Source organism: Myxocyprinus asiaticus, chromosome 40, assembly GCF_019703515.2.
Source record: "Myxocyprinus asiaticus isolate MX2 ecotype Aquarium Trade chromosome 40, UBuf_Myxa_2, whole genome shotgun sequence".
NCBI lineage: Eukaryota > Metazoa > Chordata > Actinopteri > Cypriniformes > Catostomidae > Myxocyprinus > Myxocyprinus asiaticus.
The window spans coordinates 10,745,240-10,770,070 of NC_059383.1; the positions used below are offsets into that span (position 1 = coordinate 10,745,240).

The 24,831-nt window shown below is 36.8% G+C and overlaps 1 protein-coding gene across 4 annotated transcripts in view; it reads left to right on the forward strand.

The window, feature by feature from the left end:
* Nucleotides 1–24,831, forward strand: part of LOC127431289 (serine/threonine-protein phosphatase 2A 55 kDa regulatory subunit B beta isoform) — a 113,656-nt gene that overhangs the window by 79,425 nt on the left and 9,400 nt on the right. For 2 of the 4 annotated variants that reach the window (XM_051681669.1, XM_051681670.1), the window contains exons 2-5: nt 3,891–3,988; nt 6,118–6,270; nt 8,089–8,254; nt 9,219–9,331. In XM_051681669.1, the coding sequence (XP_051537629.1) occupies nt 3,891–3,988; nt 6,118–6,270; nt 8,089–8,254; nt 9,219–9,331 (530 nt within the window). The remainder of the gene's footprint in view (nt 1–3,890; nt 3,989–6,117; nt 6,271–8,088; nt 8,255–9,218; nt 9,332–24,831) is intronic. The other 2 variants (XM_051681671.1, XM_051681672.1) reach the window with 1 other exon arrangement.

Here is a 24,831-nt window from a genome sequence, read left to right on the forward strand (position 1 = left end):
CATAGACAAAAAGTGTGTTTCCTCTGTTCCACAGACGAAAGTCATATGTTTGAAACAACATGAGGTTGCACGAGTACATTTTGTTTTGTTTTGTTTTTTTTGTTTTTTTTGGGTGAGCTATCCTTTTAAGTCTTCTTCTGGCACAACAAAGCATTTTTAGACACAACGCAGACACATTAAGCACGTTAATATTTAAGCTACCAGAGAAAATGCTGTACAAAAAGAACCTGATTTCCTGATTTTCTGGATTCCCTATCGTTAGAGGGGCTGCTTTAATTAACTGTCCCACCCTGGCCCACTTTTCCCCAGTGGTGGGCTGCCGATTAGACACAGTATCATCTCACAATTGGAGCCATTCAGCTATGAAGCTCTTTGAAGTGCCAACAGTCTTTGTAGGTTTGGAAGTGGGTCACATACAGTTCAGATCATGTTGGGTATTTAGAAGTGTGCTGTATCTTTTGTAGCACAGGTAAGGCCCAGGAAGACAGGTTTAACTATTTAGATTAAAGAAATAATGTAAAAATTTTTCAATGTGCCGTAAACAGGGTGTTCAATTAGAAAATGAGGGTGGGACTTGATTTTGTCCGTCTGAATTTATTTAATGTGGAATTGATTGGAATTGTGAAAAGTGGGTGTTCCACACCAGAATGGAGCCAGACCTAAATGCAAGTATGCAGTGATTGTAGAGAAGTCTTCACCTCCTGAAACCAGTGTTGTCTTTCCACACAGTTTTTATTTTAGTCATAATATTTGTCTTTTGACGAAAATGTCCTTTAAGTTTAGTCAATATTTCATCGTCATATTCATTCATTTTAGTCAGTTTTACTTCGACTATAATGGCTCTGACTTTTAGTCGACAAAAACAACATATTTTAAATGACAAAACATGTATCGAACTGTAACAGACCAAACTTTTAACCAAATATTTTGAAAAATGCATAAACTGCCTACAATTATTTAAACATATATCAAACATATATTTGTTTCATATGTTAGATTAAACAACATAAGAAAACTGTCCTCAAATAGCATATAATAAATATACTAATAAATATTAGCTACTTTTTTTTTTTTTGAAGTTACTCTGTTGTGAATTCTTCACGTTTAGGCAAATTAGGATATAGCGTTAAGAGTAGTGCGTTTTTAAGGAAACGGCATATAAAAAATGTAAGTTACGCATTCTGAATAGCATGTAATTTAGTTTGTCCACTTGTTCATTGGCTTCATTGTCTGTGCAGATGTAAGTTGTAATATTACATTTATGTTGTGCATACAGGTGCATTTGAGTGAGATAGTTAACCCTTTGGTAAAATTCATTAAACAGGTGTTCAGCACTTTCATCTTACGCAGCTCAAACAGGGAAATTATAAAAATAATTTTTTCTTTCTAGATTTTTTTTCTTTAAAAAAATATAAAATACAATAATTGCTTGCTGTTTTCCTCATTTGTAAGCCGCTTTGGATAAACGTTTCTGCTAAATGACTAAATGTAAATGTAAAAACAGTGTTGACAAATAAATTTAAAAAAAACTTGTCAGTGAACATTTTCGTCAGTAACCTCGCTGATGAGATTAACACTGCCTAAAAGACCAGAGGCTGAAGGTCAAGTTCAACCTCAAGACAATCTCAACACGTCCCACTATTTTTTGTTTCAAATCTATTGTTATTTGCTATTATTGCCTTAAATTTTATTAGATTTAATTATTGTGTCAACTCTCAGTAAGATTTTCGAAAGACTGCATTACCTACAATGGTGGCCTAAGGCCGTTTTCAAAATCATTTTCAATTTCCTAACGTCATCTTTTTCCGAATTATGCGGTAAAGGAGAGCATTTTCGAAACGGTCCATTTTCAGTGGAGAAAAACGGTGTTGTAGTGTGGATGAGAGGCATAAATGTAGCAAAATTCAATCGAAAATGTATTAGTGTGGACATGGCCTAAAACAATGACTAAATAGCTATTTGGATATCAATTAACATTATCCAATAACTGGCACAGCAAAGCTGACGTCAGTATAAGAGCAAGTTATTACATTTTGATGAAAACTTACGGAGACAATTATTATCTTTTTTTTTTTTAAATGTTTTTTATAATGTGTACTGATGAATCGTGTGCAGTAAGACTCGAAACATTTATATAGAAAGAGTAATTTTGATTTCTGATTTAGATTTTTGAGGAAATCCAAGGAAGAGACTTGGTAGCAAATAATGTGAATTTCCATTAATTGAGACCAACTGAAAGTGAATTTTGCCAATACCGATAACTAAGCTGGTGGAAAAGGCAGATAACTGGTTAATTGGCTGATAGTTTTTAAAAATGTATTTATTAAATGTTAAAACATTTTCTACATCGTTTCTTACTGTGACAGGCACAGACATAGAGGCACCAAGAGTCCAAAATTAATCAAATCTGATTAATTTGATTAAATTAAAATAATATCTGCTACTATTTGCACTGGTGTGTAAATAGCATATACCATTATTTGCACCAGGGTGCAAATAGCATCTGCCAAAAAAACAACCAAAAAAAACAACCTAGATGTATTGCACACGGGACCTTTAGCTTTGCACATGCCCCACAGTACATTGGGGACTCTTATTTTGAAATGTGCTCTCAGCTCACACAAACACATGCAGCTCACAAAAACAAACAAAATATGCACTCTTACAATCATCTACAATGTATTACAATATAAACATCATAAGGTAATCATTGTCATAGGCTAATAACTACAGTATAAGCAGTAATTCATTAACAGTAATCATCATTTATCAATAGCAGTAGTCACATGGCACAACAAACTCCATGCAGAGTCAGTGATTGTTTTTATTTCATCTCTAGAGGCCGCTGCTATACTGCAGAACCAAGAAGTTCTAAATGTAGAACCCCCCAAGCACCCAAAACAGAGGAATAATAATAATAGCTATCGGCATTGATTTTTACCGATAACCAGTAGTGCCAAAAAGCAACTATCGGCACCGATATATCGGCCGAACTCTTGCCATTAAGCAAGATTGCCTTAAAGCAGTCTTTCCTGCTGTTATGAATTAATCTATCAAATTTGTTCTGTACTCATCTCCTTATGTGCCATTTGCTGTGTTGGCTGGCTCTTGAGATCCAAATAATTTATTTTGTTTGAAAGCAATCAATCCACCACATGCTGCCATAATCTTATCTGAGTGTATGCAGACAGGAGTGAGAGTTCATACCTTTTGTGTGTCTGATCTTTCACCTTTAATAATGTCCTTCATGAGCACAAGGGATTTTGTCACACTAGTGGATGACGAATTGCTGATGATGTCACACCCTAAAATCTCTCTGTGAATCTGATGTCATGCATTCATCCCAGGGACAACGTGACAGGTGTGTGCTATCTGCTACATGTCTAGTACAGTCCCCTTATCAACCTAGAATCTCTCATTGTTCACTGTTTCTGGCATTTCAAAGGTCTAGCTAGCATCTTCCTGGCTTTAGAAGATGATATTTGTTGGCATAATGGTAGTGGATGATATTTGGCGGGATTTACATATCAATGGAGTGGTGATGGAATGGGGGGATGTGGGGAAGTGAGACAGGCTTCTTTATGATGGGGGAGCATTTGGAGAGTTGCTCTTGGCGTCAGCCTGGATGAGCGTGTTATCATATTTGACATGAGATGGTTGGACTGGTCTCAGGACAGCTGTTAACTGTTCAGTTGAGTTATTCAGGCCCAACATGTTTCTATTGAGATTGGCAACCAATCATAATGCTGTGCAATGTTAAGCTTACCTTTTAAGTTGAAAAAAATCCCTTTTATATTATTACTTTTTAGCATTTGTCTCATTGTGGAGTATAAAATGTAAATATTTTGAGTTAACACTTTGATATATCAACTTCTTTGTCTTCCTTACAGCTGACATCATATCCACGGTTGAGTTCAACTCTACAGGAGAGCTCCTGGCCACTGGGGACAAAGGCGGACGAGTGGTGGTCTTCCAGAGAGAACAGGAGGTAATTTTATCCAGATAATATATTCTCTTTAAACTCAAGAACCTTCTGAAATCTGATTGGATGAGCCATGTTCAAAGCCATTGTAAAATAGCCAATATACGCACACCAGTGACCGCACATTGTTTAAATCATGTATTAATGCGGCAATGCTTTAATTATGCACGGCCTCCTGTCACCAAGGTAGTATCGTGTTAGCCAAAACTCAAAATACTTTAAAATAGTAGTTTTGTAAATACGCCATGGCTGTTATGTCTAGAACTACATAAAATAATATACAATACCTGATCAGGTAAGAATGCGCCGCGGTGGTCGACTAATAGACTAGTCGTCCAACAATTGACTAGTCGATTAGTGCGGTCGACTAACATTAATATTTTTAGAGGTGGTGGTTTAATGGGAAACACAGTTCTCAAATTGATTGAGAGAACTTCTTAAAAAGATTTTTTGCATGATTATAGCTTGCTGTGCTTAAAGATGAATAATAGTCAACACAGTAAAACCTTCTGCAATACGTTTTGTGTCTTTATTGCTTTAAGTGTAGTCCATTTATGCACCGCTCCTGTTTCAGCCATCAAAACACTGCATCAACATTACAAGACAATCACTATCGGACTTTAAATCCTCTGCTTAGTAATGTTTCTGTTTTTGCGAGGTGCTCTGGAGAGATTAAAGTCTTTTGCTGATTCTGTCTGACACTGCTTATATAAATAGTTGCTGTCAAAAGGGTGTTTAAACGAATTGATGTCGTGAACTAGATTTGTACCCGCATCATTATCTTGCAGTTCTGCGCTTTTGAATATGCAGTGAGGATCAACCTAAGATTATCAAGTGCTCCAGTTACATTGAAGCCCATCATTCTGCATTCAGGATGTGAATAAGCGGTGTTGTGCCTCTCTTTCTTATTTCTTACTTTTACTTTTATAGTATTTCTGCAATAAGATGTTATTGTTATTTTGCCTATATTTTGGTGAATATCCTTAGTGTTCGCAAATCCCTCTGAAACGTGTCTGATCGGGGTCAAGTGATCATAACAGAGCCTAATTATATGTACATTAATATCCTTCACACAGACTAGGTGACTGGTCGTTCAAACAACCGACCGACTAATCGATTAAGGAAACGGAAGTTTTGCACATCCCTAATATAAGGACTGTATCTTTTTTTGTCATACAAACTAGTCTGAAGCATGGCTGGGCATTGCCCTCTACATTTTCCTTGAGTTAGGATGACGAAACGACCAAGGGGGACCCGGTCAGGCAAAAAGAGAACCTATTGCCTCATGATAGAATTAAATCAAACTTGTAGCGTGAAATTTCTTGCAATTTGGATAAAATGTGATTAAGGTATTCTGACAACCCTCCTAAAATCAGTAAGGTAAAATCAGTCAGTACTTTTACATGCACTTTAGAAGTCTTATTTCAGTTTGACTAAAATAATTTGTCTTTTTAAGATGTCATGTGAACGCTTTAGTCTGATTTTAGCGTAGTCGGACTAACAGACTTAGATAATGCGATTGTAGCTTGGATTTGTTCAGCATGTATACACGTTTTTTGGACCACAGTTGGCCCTGAAATTGCACACTTGCTCCAAAAGACAGTGGTGATGATTGCCGTGTATTACCTGCACTTTCTCAGCTGACGTATATTTGATTACACATTATGTCTTACTTGGGACAGACAAATGAAGACTGTTGCTTGACGATGCAAAAAAACGCTGTAGCTTGATTATAACTGTGCGTGTAAACATACTTAGTGTAATTCACTGTCCTTTGCGTTTCATAGATCCTAAAAGGGAAGTTTATCTTTATTCAACTGTCTTCTATTAACTGAAATAACATTTTGTGTGTTTGTAGTGAACCATCTTCGATGTTGTGTCTAAGAACTGTTCAGATCTAAAACCCCCTCAATGTTTTGTCTAGCAGGACAAGGGTGTGAAACCCTGCCATCCACCCCACCTCTTTGCATCATCTTTAAAGAGATTTCATGGTGTCTGTTAATCCTCACACCATGATTCATGCCCCACTCTGTTCCAGACCCCCTTTAACCCCCTCCCTCCCACAGAGGGGAAATCTGTTTCCATTAATACCCCCGTCTTCTCTTGGCTGATCTGAATTCTCCTTATTGATTTAGATGCTTCCCAAGGTGAGAACTGACCCTGAAGGTTTGCATGGACTGATCGGTGTTGAGATATTCCTTTTAAACCCAGACCACCTTTGTGCCTTGAGATCGGAACCTGCCTCACTTACATTTTACAGCCTCCAGGAACAAAGAAAATGGAAAAATGTAATACTTATTCTACATTCTATTTTTGGCTCTAAAAGAGCTACAGACAGTGGGATATGGCTTACATAGAGGGACTTAATATGAACCAGTGTTCAAGCTGAAATTTCCAATTAACATGTGTTTGTGCTGCCGCTGATTATGTCTTATATGCATAATTAAGTTCAAGCATTTTAATGCGGAGCGCTGTATGAATTGTTTATGCAGTCCTCTTATGATGTGGGATACATTTGTATTGCATGATAACATGCTATAAACAAAAGCAATGCACAAAATACAAAAAGTTTGGGAATCTTCTTGATTCATCGCTTCTCACAACTAAAACGTCTATGTAAATGCACTTTTTTTTGTTTTTTTTTTTTTGTTGGTATAATACAATTGATTTCTAATTTGTTATTGGGTGTTCTTCAACTTTGGGTAATTTTATGTCCCAGGGGTTGATTCTCATTCACATGAACAGATTTAATTATTTTTTTATATAAGGGTCACTATAAGGGTCATTAAAAACTGACTTGGAAATTTTTATCAGGCCTTCAACATTTATTTTTGATACCTTTTACTGTAAATGCCTTTTATGTATAGATTTTTACATTTTAGGGTTGGGTTAGGGGTTCCAGAAATTGAAAATCCATAATAAAAATACAAATGATTAGATTTTTAAAACTATCATTATCTAAACAAAGAGTGAAATAAGAATAAACTCTTTCAATATTCAATTCTCTATTCAATTTTTTTTTTTTTTCAATTTCTCAAAAATTACAACTGTCCCACAGTTGTGGCATACTTTCCACCACACTAAACAATTTTGCCACAAATAAAGTTTCTTTAAAAATTAGTGTACGTGTTAACCAAGTCGACAAAAGTGTCAGTCAAGTTCATGCTTGAGATTAAATATGACACAAGTAATGTTTGAAGAAAACAAAGAAAAATTAAGGTAAATATCACCTGTGAGCAGGATATTTGTATTGGCTGTCATTTCCAACATACAAAGCTGTAACTTTGCCGATTAGCCTTAGAAAGACAAAGGATTCAGGCTTTTTATGTTAAAGTAAAAAAAAGAAAAATAATAATAATAAAATATATATGTATTATTATTATTATTATTATTATTATTATTATTATTATTATTTGTTTTATTTATTTATTTATTTTTAATTAATTTTTTTTTTTTTTTCCATCACTATCATTTCCACAGCAGAATTCAGTTAAACACAAAATAGAATTTGATATGTGTTGGAAATTACACTGTGATGAGAATTTTCATCACTTTCAGAAGAAACAAATGACAAAAATTAAACAAATCTCCTTTGTAGCATGTACATAGTTAGATAAATAATGATAATAATAATACAAAAACTAGTGAGTAGTTTCTTTCTCAAAATTACTAAAAAGAATCGGATTCTACTTAAGTAGAAACAGAATCAGCTCCCTTGACATTTTTTATATTGATCCATTGACCATTAACACTATAAAGGGATAGTTCACCTAGAAAATAAACATTCTGATCTCATTAAACACCCACATGACTTTCTTTCTCTGTGGAACACAGAAGGACATGTTAGGCTGAATGTTAGGGACTGACAGCCTCAGTCACCATTTACTTTCATTGTATGAAAAAAGCATGCAATGAAAGTAAGTGGTGATAGAGGCTGACGTTCTGCCTAACATCTCCTTTTGTGTTCCATGGAAGAAAGAAAGTCATACGAGTTTGGAACAACATGAGAGTGAGTAAATGAGAACAGAATTTTAAGTTGGGTTGAACCACCCTAAAGACTATTTTTCACTGTCTTGATTTAACCATAAATACTTACTTCATTGCAGAGTAAGAACCAGCCTCACCGTCGGGGGGAGTACAATGTTTACAGCACCTTTCAGAGCCACGAGCCTGAGTTCGACTACTTGAAAAGCCTGGAGATCGAGGAGAAGATAAATAAAATCCGCTGGCTGCCTCAACAGAATGCCGCCTATTTCCTCCTCTCCACCAATGGTGAGCCAACCACTCTCGTATGATTTATCTGGAAGCTTTCATCCACTGAACACACCAGAATGTTTTGAAAGCTGGTCTCCAGAGCGGGAGTTTGGTCCCCATTAGTCATCTTTAAAGGAAAAGTTCACCCAAAAATGAAGATTCTCTCATCATTCATTCACCCTCATGCCATCCCAAATGTGTATGACTTTCTTTCTTCAGCAGAACACAAATGAAGATTTTAAGAAGAATAGTTCAGCTCTGTAGGTCAGCTATTCATTGTTAAAGTCATTGTTTACATATACTGTATGTAAATGAGATATACAAAAGGCACCGATTTTGCAGAATGACCATGTTGAAAATGTACACTACAGTTCTTACACAGTTAAAATGTATATTTTCAGAAGAGTCATTAGATATAAGATGAACCGCAGTAGAAACATGTTCCATGTGTTTTCTTTTTCACTCCTAACAGAAATTCATGCTAGTCCAAGCTAGCATTTCCAACAAAGTTAGCCATTTTGACTTCAAAATACAGGTCTGCGAGTTGTGATATAAATCTTAGATTAACTAAAATGTATTTTTTTTTTTTTCATTTGCTGTGTCTGTTATAGTTACTGTTAAATGGCTTAAAATGATGTGTTTATGCAAAGTGGCATGCTATTAGTACAGTATGAAGCTCTAATATACAAACTCACATTCATCAGTCTTCTGAGATGGATGGTATGCATGCAAGTATAGTCCTACTTTTGGACACATCAGAGCTGTTAGGGATTCAGGCAAAAGCAACGTTTAATCAGGTTATTTAGGGAGATATTGATCTTATTTGATGAATCTCCTGTCTATTTGTGTCATGCCAGCTAAGTTCACTCCCTTTTCTTGCTATTTGCCTTCCAATGGATCAGCAGATTAAGTTTCTCTCTGTTCCTGCCACAAACACTGTTCCCCCTTTCCTTGTTGTCAATCATGTCATCTCTTCTCCCAGATAAAACTGTGAAGCTATGGAAAATCAGTGAGAGAGATAAGCGACCAGAGGGCTACAATCTGAAGGATGATGATGGAAGGATACGGGACCCCACCACCATCACAGCTCTAAAGGTTAGTCATGTTACCTATGACTTCCATGATATTGTTTAGAGCCTCAGATGGCACATTCACCGATTACCTACTGTCTGTTCACTGACCATTAGGGCTGGCAATATATAAAATATTCACAATGTTGTCGCGATGATTTGACCGGTGATAAAAAAATAAATAAGCAAAATTGGAAATATAGAAATATTAGTCCAGGCTGCACAATTAATAAAAATAACATAAAAAAAAAATCCAGTTGAGGAAAATATGACAGAAATATATTTCTGTTGTATCAAACAAATCCTCAAAATAATAATTGTAATTCAGTATCATATTATAATAACAAACTTGACTGGACAGTAATACATAATATTCAACTGAGTTCCAAAATATAAATGAGTGAAGTTGTAGTTTCTGCACACCCTGTTCATTCACAGAAATGTCCCAGGAGATCAGCAGTCACAGAAATACTCAAACCAGCCCATCTGGCACCAACTATCATGCCACAGTCCAAATCACTGAGATAAAATTTTTTCCCATTCTGATGGTTGATGTGAACATTAACTGAAGCTCCTGACCCGTATCTGCATGATTTTATGCACTGCACTGCTGCCACATGATAGGATGTTTAGATAATTGCATGGATGATTTTTGGTGCCAGATGGGCTGATTTGAGTATTTCTGTAACTGCTGATCTCCTGGGATTTTCACGCACAACAGTTTCTAGAATTTACTCCGAATGGTGCCAAAAACAAAAAAACATCCAGTGAGCGGCAGTTGTGTGGACGGAAATGCCTTGTTGATGAGAGAGGTCAACAGAGAATGGCCAGACTGGTTCGAACTGACAAAGTCTACATTAACTCAGAAAACCACTCTGTACAATTGTGGTTAGAAGAATATCATCTCAGAATGCTATTCTGAGATGCAGGTTGGTGCTTTTTTGGCGGCACAAGGGGGACCTACACAATATTAGGCAGGTGGTTTTAATGTTGTGACTGATCGTGTGTGTGTGTGTGTGTGTGTGTGTGTATATATATACAGTTTTGCTCAAAAGTTTGCATACCCTGACAGAAATTGTGAAATTTTGGCATTGATTTTGAAAATATGACTGATCATGTCTTTTATTTAAGGATAGTGATCATATGAAGCCATTTATTATCACATAGTTGTTTGGCTCCTTTTTAAATCATAATGATAACATAAATCACCCAAATGGCCCTGATCAAAAGTTTACATACCCTTGAATGTTTGGCCTTGTTACAGACACACAAGGTGACACACACAGGTTTAAATGGCAATTAAAGGTTAATTTCCCACACCTGTGGCTTTTTAAATTGCAATTAGTGTCTGTGTATAAATAGTCAGTGAGTCTGTTAGCTCTCACGTGGATGCACCGAGCAGGCTAGATACTGAGCCATGGGGAGCAGAAAAGAACTGCTTACAAGCAGTTATGGAACAAGGTAAAGATGGAAAAGGATATAAAAAGATATCCAAAGCCTTGAAAATGCCGGTCAGTACTGTTCAATCACTTATTAAGAAGTGGAAAATTCAGGGATCTCTTGATACCAAGCCAAGGTCAGGTAGACCAAGAAAGATTTCAGCCACAACTGCCAGAAGAATTGATCGGGATACAAAGAAAAACCCACAGGTAACCTCAGGAGAAATACAGGCTGCTCTGGAAAAAGATGGTGTATTTGTTTCAAGGAGCACAATACGACGATACTTGAACAAAAATGAGCTGCATGGTCGAGTTGCCAGAAAGAAGCCATTACTGCGCCAATGCCACAAAAAACAACACCTTGACATGCCTCACATCTTCTGGCACACTGTAATTTTGAGTGACGAGACCAAAATAGAGCTTTATGGACACAGCCATAAGCGCTATGTTTGGAGAGGAGTCAACAAGACGTATAGTGAAAAGAATACCATCCCCCTTGTGAAGCATGGTGGTGGCTCACCGATGTTTTGGGTGTGTGTGAGCTCTAAAGGCATAGGGAATCTTGTGAAAATTGATGGCAAGATGAATGCAGCATGTTATCAGAAAATACTGGCAGACAATTTGCATTCTTCTGCACGAAAGCTGTGCATTGGACGCTCTTGGACTTTCCAGCACGACAATGACCCTAAGCACAAGGCCAAGTTGACCCTCCAGTGGTTACAGCAGAATAAGGTGAAGGTTCTGGAGTGGCCATCACAGTCTCCTGACCTTAATATCATCGAGCCACTCTGGGGAGATCTCAAACGTGCGGCTCATGCAAGACGACCAAAGACTTTGCATGACCTGGAGGCATTTTGCTAAGACGAATGGGCAGCTATACCACCTGCAAGAATCTGGGGCCTCATAGACAACTATTACAAAAGACTGCACGCTGTCATTGATGCTAAAGGGGGCAACACACAGTATTAAGAACTAAGGGTATGTAGACTTCTGAACAGGGGTCATTTCATTTTTTTCTTTGTTGCCATGTTTTGTTTTATGATTGTGCCATTCTGTTATAACCTACAGTTGAATATGAATCCCATAAGAAATAAAATAAATGTGTTTTGCTTGCTCACTCATGTTTTCTTTAAAAATGGTACATATATTACCAATTCTCTAAGGGTATGCAAACTTCTGAGCACAACTGTGTGTGTGTATATATATGTATATATATATATATATATATATATAAACTCAGCAAAAAAGAAACGTCCCTTTTTCAGGACACTGTATTTTAAAGATAATTTTGTAAAAATCCAAATAACTTTACAGATCTTTATTGTAAAGGGTTTAAACAATGTTTTCCATGCTTGTTCAATGAACCATAAACAATTAATGAACATGCACCTTTGGAACAGTCCTTAAGACACTAACAGCTTACAGACGGTAGGCAATTATGGTCAAAGTTATAAAAACTTAGGACACTAAAGAGACCTTTCTACTGACTCTGAAAAATACCAAAAGAAAGATGCCCAGGGTCCCTGCTCATCTGTGTGAACGTGCCTCGGGTATGCTGCATGGAGGCATGAGGACAGCGGATGTGGCCATATAATATTCCATCCAATAAATTGCTATGTCCGTACTGTGAGACACCCAAGACAACGCGACAGGGAGACAGGAAGGACAGCTGATCATCCTTGCAGTGGCAGACCACGTGTAACAACACCTGCACAGGATCGGTACATCCGAATATCACACCTGCAGGACAGGTACAGGATGGCAACAACAACTGCCCGAGTTACACCAGGAACGCACAATCCCTCCGTCAGTGCTCAGACTGTCCGCAAAAGGCTGAGAGAGGCTGGACTGAGGGCTTGTTGGCCTGTTGTAAGGCAGGTCCTTACCAGACATCAGCGGCAACAAAGTCGCCTATGGGCACAAACCCACCTTTGCTCGACCAGACAGGACTGGCAAAGGTGCTCTTCACCGACGACTTGCATTTATTGTCGAAGGAATGAGCGTTACACCGAGGCCTGTACTCTGGAGCGGGATCGATTTGGAGGTGGAGGGTCTTTCATGGTCTGGGGCGCTGTGTCACAGTATCATCGGACTGAGCTTGTTGTCATTGCAGGCAATCTCAACGCTGTGCGTTACAAGGAAGACATCCTCCTCACTTATGTGTTACCCTTCCTGAAGGCTCATCCTGATATGACCCTCCAGCATGACAATGCCACCAGCCATACTGCTCTTTCTCTGCATGATTTCCTGCAAGACAGGAATGTCAGTGTTCTGCCATGGCCAGCGATGAGCCCGGATCTCAATCCCATTGAGCACGTCTGGGACCTGTTGGATTGGAGGGTGAGGGCTAGGGCCATTCCTCCCAGAAATGTCCAGGAACTTGCAAGTGCCATGGTGGAAGAGTAGGGTAACATCTCACAGCAAGAACTGGCAAATCTGGTGCAGTCCATGAGGAGGAGATGCACTGCAGTACTTAATGCAGCTGGTGGCCACACCAGATACTGACTGTTACTTTTGATTTTGACCCCCCCCCTTTGTTCAGGGACATTATTCCATTTCTGTTAGTCACAGGTCTGTGAAACTTGTTCAGTTTATGTCTTAGTTGTTGAATCTTTTTATGTTCATACATATATTTACACATGTTAAGGTTGCTGAAAATAAAAGCAGTTGAAAGTGAGAGGATGTTTCTTTTTTTGCTGAGTTTATATTATATACAGTGCCTTGCAAAAGTATTCAGACCATTGACCAATTCTTTCATATTACCGAATTACAAATGGTACACTGAAATTTCATTCTGATTGATATTTTATTTTAAAACACTGAAACTCAAAATCAATTATTGTAAGGTGACATGTTTTTTTGTTGGGAAATATTTTTATTAAAAATAAAAACTGAAATATCATGCTTGCCTAAGTATTCAACCCCCACACATTAATATTTGGTCGAGCCACCTTTTGCTGCAAAAACTGCTAAGTCTTTTGCGGTACATATGTACCAGCTTTGCACACAGTGACGAAGTGATTTTGGCCCATTCTTCTCGGCAGATTTGCTCCAGGTTGTTCAGGTTGGTTGGGTGATGATTGTGGACTGCAATTTTCAAATAGTGCCACAGATTCTCAATAGGATTGAGATCAGGACTTTGACTGGGCCAATGTAGGACATTTATCTTTTTGTTCTTGAGCCACTCCAATGTTGCTTTGGCCTTGTGCTTGGGATCATTGTCAGGCTGAAGGGTGAGTTTCCTTCCATGCTTCAGTTTTTTCAGCAGACTGAAGCAGGTTCTCTTGCAGTAATTCCCTATATTTTGCTCCATCCATTCTTCCTTCAATTCAAACAAGATGCCCAGTCCCTGCTGATGAGAAGCATCCCCACAGCATGATGCTGCCACCACCATACTTCACTTTAGGGAAGGTGTGTCTTGAGGCATAGGAAGTGTTAGGTTTGCACCACACATAGCACTTTGAGTTTTGGCCAAAAAGCTCTATCTTGGTCTCATCTGACCACAAAACCTTCTCCCACATAGCAGCTTGGTCACTCACATGCTTTCTGGCAAACTCCAGACGTTCTTTCAGATGGTACTTTTTGAGTAACGGCTTCTTTCTTGCCACCCTCCCATACAGGCCAGCATTATGCAGTGCTCTTGATATGGTTGACTGGTGCACCATTACTCCACTCCCAGTCACTGAACTCTATAGCTCCTTCAAAGTGATTGTTTGCCTCTCTGTGGCTTCTCTCACATGTCTCCTTTTTGTTAGAGCACTGAGTTTTGAGGACGGCCTTTTCTTGGCAGTGCCTGGGTGGTGTGGTGCAGCTTCCACTTCCTGATTATTGATGCAACTGTGCTCACTGGGATATCCAAACATTTGGATATTATTTTGTTCCTTTACCCTAATCTATGCATTTTTATTACTTTATCTCTAACTTCTGTGGAATGCTCTTTGGTCTTCATTTTCCTTCAGATTCACAGCCTGACCAATGATCCTTCAACAATGGTTTTTTTTTTTTTTTTCTCCATAAAATGTGATTGCAACATTAATTATTCACAGGTAGATGCCAATGGTAAAGTAATTGTGTCCTCGTTAGGGCAGTTTCTTTCATCGGTGTAACCTGGCAGCTTCCACAGCACAGGGGTTGAATACTTATGCAAGCAAGATATTTCAGTTTTGTTTTTTTGTTTTTTATATTTCCCAACATAAAACCAATGTCACCTAACAATAATTGATTTTGAGTTCCAGTGTTTTAAAATAAAATATCAAACAGAATGAAATTTCATTGCACCATTTGTAATTCAGTAATATGAGATAATTGGTCAGGGGTCTGAATACTTTTGCAGGGCACTGTATATATATATATATATATATATATATATATATATGGTCCAATGAAATTTCATTCTGTTTGAAATTAAAAACTGAAATACCTTGCTTGCATAAGTATTCAAGTCTTGTGCTGTGGAAGCTGCCAGGTTACACCGATGAAAGAAATTGCCCTAACGAGGACACAATTACTTTACCATTGGCATCTACCTGTGAATCACTGCATGCCCAATTATTAGGCATGTGAGTATTCTGATCTTATCATTATTTCCATGCACATTTTCCAACTCCAAACCATATAAACTTGAATGCTTATTGGATTCAATCATTTTCAGGTGGTATATATTTGTATAATGAGGGAGGGCGTGGCGAAAGTGACTAACACCTTATATCAAGGTGTGCATAATTATTAGGCAGCTTCATTACCTCAGGTAAAATGGCCCAAAAAAGAGATTTAACTGACACTTAAAAGTCAAATATTGTAAAATGCCTTTCAGATGGATGCAACACTCTTGAAAATGCTAAACTATTGAGGTGTTACCACCGGACAATCAAACGTTTTGTTGCGAATAGTCAACACAAGTGATGGCTGAAATTGCCAGTTCAGATCGGATTTAATCAGGACACACAAATTTTCTATAACCTCCTGAGTCCCCCACGTGACTGGTGTGCATTTTCCATTTCCCTTTTTGATTTCTAACTAGTAGCACCTAATAAACATAAAAAATAAAAAATGTATGTCCACATATGTAAACAGCAGGACATTGTTGTGAAATTTTAAGAAATACCAAGCTATAGAAAGTCAGATTTTTTTCATCAAATAGTGTGTCCAGGAGTGTTGGTTATTCCTGTTTTTGAGACGTTACAGCTGATTTTCTATAAAGCTGAATTAATAATTCTGATTAAAAGTAATGGCCAGCATCATCCAAACACTGCCAACCATGTTAAAATAAAATTTTGCATTATAAAATTCTGAATCTATATACTGATTATCATTGTTCCATGTCTGCCAAACATGTTGAGTGGTCAAAACATCATCTGCAGCCTGAAACGGAACTTTTGGTTTTATTTTAGGAGTGAATGCACTTAACTGCATAGAAAGCTATAGGATGCACCCTAGCTCCCTGTTTAGTAAACCACTTAACCTCCAGTGTACAGTCCTGTCTGCACTGGTCTCAGAACATTTCGAAATGCACCTTATTTTCATCCTAACTCCATATAAGGCCTCTAAAATCAACAATTTTCAGCTTTTGCATGAATACATTTATTCTCCATGTGAAATGCACTATAAATATATACAGTAAGAATGCATTTACTAATGTTAATGAATAGCACCGTATTGTACAGTGATAACAAAATAAAATGAGGGCTGTCGATTTAACGCGTTAATTCAGTGTGATTTAATTATATTAAAAAAACATGTTAAAAAAAATAATGCAAGTAATCATGTCCCTGGACCATGATAAGGTATATTCCTTCCATCTGAGCAATTCAAGCTTATAGTACCACCTGTATTCTCCAGGGGGCAGTAAGTGAAACTTCAGCTGTTTGGGCAATGCGGTTATACAGAGAACAAACCACACTCACCGACAGCAGACAAAAGAAGATGAAAACACGTTCTTGCTTTCAAACACAGATTGATGGAGCGCAAATACAAACGCAGGGATCTCAAGACGTGTTTTTCTAAGCCTCAAACTATGTTTAACTTGACACAGCAACCTAAAAACTGTATGTTTATAACGCAACGCAAACGAGACACTCCAAAAGCGTCTGACGCAGGTGTGCATTGACGCGTCCTTAGAAAAGCCCTCGTAATAAATCTACCTCGGACTGATTGACGAATTCAATTGCAAAATGGATTTTGTGAACTGTAGGCCAATGATAGGCAGATGACATAAGTTCAATAATATGGAAATAAACAAAATATTGCATACTGAAGCCACTTTTGAATTGTCTTTTTGGTAACACTTTACAGTAAGGTTGTATTCGTTAATATTAGTTAATGTATTAGATATCATGAACAAACAGTTAGCAATATATTGTTTACAGCATTTATACAATTTTGTTAATATTAGTTAATAAAAATACAACTGTTGATTGTTAGTTCATGTTAGTTCATAGTGAATTAACTAATGTTAACAAACACAACTTTTGATTTGAGAAATGTATTAATATATGTTGAAATTAACATTAACTAAGATTAATAAAAGGTGTAAAAGTAGTGTGCATTGTTAGTTCATGTTAACTAATGTTGTTATTTAACAAATAGTACCTTATTGTAAAGTGTTACCGTCTTTTTTTAATGCTTTACTCATGTGCCACAATGATGTAATGCATTTTAATTATCTATATTATTATTTGTTATAATATATAGTTTAATTATAATGATTTAAATCTAACTATAAGTATTTAATCATTATTTATTGAATTATTGTTATTTGAGGGGCTTTCTAAGCAAATATTTTTATATGCGATCAATTGCGATTAATTCGATTAATTAATCGGCATACCACGTAATTAATTTGATAAAAAATTTTAATCGATTGACAGCCCTAGAACAAAATTTATATTAAAATGAAGTAAAATAACCCACAGATGTGTTATAGTTGAAAATTATTCAAAATAACTGTATTTTTTCAACTTTTAAGGGAATAATGTCCTATTTTCCACATATGTGGACTTTATCTTTATCAGCGTGCTGACACTTGGAAAATGAATGGATTTTTTAAAGCGGCATATCAAATGAAACTAGAGACGCTACTCTTCACAACTAAATAGGTTTCAATTAAAAATCTTAAAGAGGTTTCTTACCAGAGGCACTTTTGTTGGCACTGTGCCCGTAGTAGTGCTTCACGGAAATCTATGTCATGCTGTTGCGTCATGTGACACGGTGCACCAGAAGTTTAATGCTTAAATGACAGTGTAGAGTCATGTCAACAGTATGCATTCGGTTTTAATTCATTTAAATTATGAATTGCGTATAGCGAAGCCAAAATACAACGTCCACGCATGTGGATGCGGGATCGCATAATGTTAACAGTCCACCTGGAAACAAAGTCGTGTTTACAAGGTACCAGGCTGATACAAAAAGCACTTTTGAGGATGAAATTATCACTGGATTTGCCAACGTTTTCCAGGTTAGTTGCATCAAATCTTTTAAAGATATTCGGAGTTTTGTTTGATGTGCTAAGTAGAAAGTTACCAAGATATCCACAAGCCAAATTATATATTTTGCGAGTTATGTCCACGCTCCTAAACAGCACGGAAAAACAAAACAAACAAATGCAAGTTATGGCTGAAATCACCAGTTCAGAAGACCTGGATGTGCACTTATCAACAATCCACTTTCTTCCTTTTAAGTGGGCGGTTCTTGGCAAGAATAAGCTGCAATCTGGACCATATGACTTAACGCCACTAGTCAAAAGTCTGAATTTAAGCATATGGAGAAAAGGAGCTGTAAGTCTTAATCCTTTGGCTCTAGAATGTGAAGGAAAATAAGGTCAAGCTCTGCTGTAATTTGGCAGCCATTGCTTGCATGATTGCACCCCCTGCACAACATTTGGTGAGTTTCATATCTCACCAAATGCAGCTGACAAGGTGTGGGGTAGTATGGTGGAGGTCGTCAAATTTATTGTAAAATGTTTGTTGGATGCTTGTTGTTTGAGGCTCGAGACTGGAGAAAGACCTGTGCATCTGTCAGTGCAGACCCAGAGGAATATATCCCCCTACATACATGGATTCACACCGTGAAAGTGAAAAGTGTCCAGGGGTGACCTGCTGCTACAGCTGGGGGCAGCTGATAAATGTCAAATGTTAATTCTGTGTTGATACTCTGGTCTTTTCTTCAGGGAATCAATAGATTGATGCCATTTGAGAGCTTTTTTAGTATTGTTCCTCAAAATACAAAATTTTCCCGTGAGTTTCACTGAATATGACAATGCAACAGTAAAAAAAAAAAAAAAAAAAAAAAGGCTAACATTCCAAAGTGCAAGAAATAGTTCACCCAAAAATGAAAATTCTGTCATCATTTACTCACCCTTATGTTGTTCCAAACCCGTATGACTTTTTTTTTTTTTTCCATGGAACACTAGAAGAGATGTTGGCAGAATGTTAGCTTCAGTTACCATTCACTTTCATTGAAACTTTTTTCCAATTAAAGTGAATGGTGACGGAGGCTAACATTCAGCCTTAATTTCTGGCAAAACTATCCCTGAAATTTAAGGCCAACGCAAATGTAGTAATAACTGAAGCAATATTACGTCAGCGAAAAGCAACAAAAGCAACAATTTCCCTTTTATCTACCCATGTGCTGAGCTAAAGGCTTCTCTCAGTTCAAGAAGTCAACTGGAAATATGATATTGATTTATGCCAGCAGTCATCCATTCAGAGAGATATCAATAGTTCAACCCCAGCATTACTCAGATCGTGTCATTTCACATTGATGATAATTTTCTTCACTGAGTTTGGATTGATCCCTTACGTAATGGGTGACTTAGTAGATCGATGTAAAATCTCATTATGTGAGTGGGAGATGGACTTCTCAGACATCACTGAAACTTAATAAATATCCCAAAGCTTACAGACAGTTGGTTCTCATACCATTATTGCCAGTAGAAGAGATGTCCAAGACGAGATAACACTCATATGAAAACAGCTTGTATTTAGGGGAAAGCTATTGTACTTACAGTATTTAAGGTATATATTATACATGTCCTGTGGACTCCTTTTATGGTGCTTTGTTGTCATTTTTTGGAGCTTGACAGCCCCTGGTCCCTATTTACTTTCATTGTATAGAATAGAGCAGCCAGAACTAAACATCTTATGTGTTCCACGAATGAAATGAGTAAATGATGACAGTATTTTTGTTTTTGGGTGAACTATTTCATAAAATGGAAATGTAATGTGAATTAGATAAATCATCCAGGTATCTAGACCTGCATCCATTATTCATTTAGCATTGATTTATCCCTCACGGTTTCTGTTGATGATACAGTGGTGGCTCTGGATAGATTTATTAAGGATTGTGTTCTTGAGATGGCTGTAATGTGTGCAGGGCTGCAGTTCTCTCTGATCCTTAACTAAGACTGCAGTGCACTGGAGAGCAGAGCTGGAAGAACAGAAATGCAGTCCCGTGTGTGTGTGTGTGTGTGTGTGTGCGCACTTGCACAAAAGCACGTTATTTATCACTTTGCACAGGCTGAGCAGAGTGGAAAAAGAGATAAAGGGGGAGGTGAGATGGGATCCCTCACAGGGAGTCCACAGGGTACATGTGTCCCCATCGGCAGGCTGTTATCCATGACGAGTGGTCTAACCCGTGTTTAATGCCTTCATCTGCGACTGCACCTCCAACACCAGGGGATTCACCCCGCAAAATTGTTTCTGCAGGGCGGGGGGAGGGAAGGATGTAGGTCGTCACTGCCAATAAAATAGTCAATCAAAGACATCTTTAGGATGGTGGAAGATGTGCGCTTTTGTGGTTGACTCGAAAACAAAAGAAGGGATATATGCGTGAATCACACCCAAAAAAAAAAAAAAGTGCAGGTAATATTTCTCCAGAAAAATCAAATGAATAAAATGAGATGTGTTTTGCATAAAGACCTTGAAGCCCATTTGTAGGACCATTAAGATATTTTCCTTCTGACATTATTTTCATGACAATAAATCATACACACATTCTCTTTACCATAATGTGTCAGGACACTTTCCTTTTGATTGTTTTGTAATTCATTTATTCTCAATGGTGAATGTCATTACAGTAAAAATTCTATATTTATTTATTTATTTTTTTCAGGCAGCGCAACAAACATTACAGGCAGTACATTAAATTCTACCATGACATAAATTCTTGAAATTTGAATAATTTAAAGAACTGTCATGAAAATGTCACAATGCAAAAAATCTTAATGAATCTCACTAAAGTTTGTGGCAGGTCATATTGCTCATCAAAATAAAAAAAAACAAAAAATAAAAAAAAAAAACATTATTGTAATGCATAGTTCACCCAAAAATGAAAATTCTCTCATCATTTACTCACCCTCATGCCATCCCAGATGTGTAATGATTTTTAGAAGAATATTTCAGCTCTGTAGGTCCATACAATGTAAGTGAATGATGACCAAAACTTTGTAGCTCCAAAAAGTACATAAAGGCAGCATAAAAGTTATCCATAAGACTCCAGTTGTTAATCAATGTCTTCTGAAGCGATCTATTTGGTTTTGGGTGTGAACAGACCAAAATGTAACTCCTTTTGCACTGTACATGTTGCCATTGCAGTCTCTAGGCACTATCATGATATATTGAAATTATGATTGCCAAGAAGACTGCTGTCAAGATGTACAGTGAAAAAGGAGTTACATTTTGGTCTGTTTTCACCCCAAACCAACTGGATCACTTCTGAAGACATGGATTTAACCACTGGAGTTTGATGGATTATGTTTAAGCTGACTTGATGTGCTTTTTTGAGCTTCAAAGTTCTGGTCACCATTCACTTGCATTGAATGGACATACAGAGCTGAGATATTCTTCTAAAAATCTTCATTTGTGTTCTGCTGAAGAAAGTAAGTCATACTCATCTGGGATGCCATGAGGGTGAGTAAATTATGTGAGTATTTTCATTTTTGGCTGAACCATCCCTTTAGCACATTTTACAATGCTTAAATCAAATACATTAGAGAAAAAATGATGATTTCTGAACAAATCTGTGCAAAAATTCCTAAAATGTCCATAGACTGTGTCTGGGCCTGTCGACATGTAATGTGTGAATAAATAACCCCAAATAGTCTCTCATAATCCATGCAGATTTATGATTAAGCTTTAACACACTAAAATAATGAATGACATGTGAATAAAGTGTACCCACATATCCAGCCCCTCTTATCATTAGTGGCTGAACATCCCAGCAGTCAAACTTAATTAAGGCTTGATTGAGAGATAATTGAGGGGCTGGATTGAGAGAGCTTCAATCAGTCTTGATTGTTCCTGTCAACTGAATTCATGAGGCTATGCCCGAATGGCAAATTGTATTATTGCAGGCATATGTAGTGTCTAGTAATTAGCAAAAAACTGTTGACAACAGTTTGGCTGTAAAGATGTCAGTGTTCAGAATGAATTGTTTCCTTGCAAAATCTAGGTAACATTTTGTTAGGTTCCATTTGTTAACATTAGTTAATGCATTAGGTTTCATGAACAAACAATGAGCAATATTTTAAAACAGCATTTATTAATCTTGGTTAATTACTGTAATAAAAAACACTTTTGTTCATTGTTAGTTCATGTTGCATTAAAGGATTATTCCGGGCTCAATACAGCTCAGACCACAGCAATTGTGGCATAATGTTGATATCATCCCTCCTTTTCTTAAAAAAAACAAAACAAAAATCGAGGTCACAGTGAGGCACTTACAATGGAAGTGGATGGGGCCAATTTTTGGAGGGTTTAAAGTCAGAAATGTGAAACATAATTTTATAAAAGCACATACATTAATTCTTCTGTTAAAACTTGTGAATTATTTGAGCTGTAAAGTTAAATCATCATTTTTACAGTCATTTTAGGGTTTTAGGCTGTAAATTGGCTGTAACTTCACACAGAAAAGGTTAGTAAGTGATTTTATCACACTAAAATCATGTTTACATGCATATTGTTTATGTCCTGTCGGGGATTATTGCAACAATGAATCATTAGCTCTTAACTGATTATTCAGCTTGTGCCCCAATTTAAAAGGTTGTATTAAACGTGCTTAGTAACAATAAAAAGGACAAAATAATCTTTTAAAAATACCTCTAAGTGACATCAACTGAATTAAAAGGGAAAAATACTTTTTATTAAGTTTAATTTAGTAAAGAAATTCACTGCAAAAAATCCTATTGTTATCAAGAGTTTTTGTCTTGTTTTCCATTTAAAATTGTCTAAATATCCTTAAAACAAGATTCATTTACTTGAGAAGGAACATATAAGATATTTAGACTTGCTTTAAGAGAATGTCTCTTAAATATAAGTGTAATTTGTATATAAGTGTATTTTTTTTCACTTGGTTATACTTCTGCGAGTATAGTAAAGACAAAATACACTTATATTCATGATTTATTCTCTAAAAAGCAAGTCTAAATATCTTATATGCTGCTTCTCAGGTGAATGCATCTTTTTTAAAAGGATTTTTAGATATTTGAAAATATTAGTATTTTTAATATTATATTCAACATTCTCAGATAACAATTTTTTCTTCTGCAGTATAGCTGCTAAAGTAAATGTACGTAGTTTTAAAGGAGTTTTAGATATTTACAAGCCAAAACAAAAACAAATCAAAAATGTATTTTGTTGCAGTGTATAATAGGGTGAAGACGTCCCTTTCTCACCTTTCTGTTCACTTCAATCCATCTTTAACTCACAAAAAAACAAACTCTCTCTTATTAATAAAGCTGCGTATTGCCAATTTTCTTCACGATAAGAAATGCACAGTGACATATATTATGATTCAATAAGTCGCGAGCCATCACGTTATAATCTAGCTGCTTTAAGTACAGTTAGGCTCAGTCAACAGAATTTGTGGCATAATTTTGATTAGCACATAATACATTTTCAACTCATCCCTTCTTTTGCTTAAAAAAAAAAAAAAAGTATTACAACGGAGGTGAATGGGGCCAGTTTTTTGGAGGGTTTAAAGGCAGAAATGTGAAACTTATAAAAACATCATCACTGCACTTTTTCATAATACAAGCGTTTAATTGTTTTTGAAAATAATGTCATAATGCCAAAAAAATCTTAATGATTCTAAAACAGACTTCTTTTTTCTTTTGATTTTGGGATCAAATATGACCTGGATGTTTTTTCACTTTATTCACCCTGCCAGTCTTTGACTCTAAGCTAGCCTCAACAATGTATTTTTGTCACATTTCTAAGAAAACATTAGGCCTGGTGTAATGTTTTACTGTAGAACAAAATCATGAAATGGTATAGGCAGTTGCAAATATATGTATTTTACAAATGTATACATCAACAATAGGGCATCCCCCATCCCACCCCCACCTGCTAATGAAAAAAAGATGGAGTTCCCATGTGTGTGGTGATAATGACCTGCCTTGGCAGTATGTTCCCCTCACCCACCCCCAACTGCTGGGTGATGAGCGTTCCTCATCTCTGTACTGACTGGAACATGTCTGCCGTGCTGGATCTGTCATTAGTAAAGGGCTGGCCCATAAAACACGTCTTGCAGTGAAGCACATGTGTCAGCTTTTAGATTAGTCATCATTAAAGAGACGGTAGCCCTGTGCCTCCTACTACTGCACTGTATTGGGATCTTTAAATGTTGCCATTCAGTTTTGGGGGCTGGTGGGTGCAGGTGTGGGCAGGTAATTAGGGAACAAAATACCACCTCTGTGATTTCAGTTGCTGGATGGTATCTCTGATTTTTTTTTGTGGAGGAAATGGCACAGTTCCCTGCACACATTGTAGGGCTGCATGACTATGACCAAAATTATTTCCTTTAAAATTGCATTTGCATGTTGATTTACAGAATTTACATTAAAAAACATATTTTGTTTAGGGCAACTGCATGCCATAGATTGTACATCCAAAACAAGCTGAGAACTATGTTCATGTGAGACATAAAATATGCATCAGACTGCACTAAACTTGCTCTTTAGGTCTGTAAATGATATTCTAAATTCTGTCTTATATTGATACAGACGCTGCTGCATCTAATGTGATGATGTTTCGTTGTATCGCTATTTAAAATCACCTTATTTTCTAGTTATAAGCCATTATTTTTGTATGCC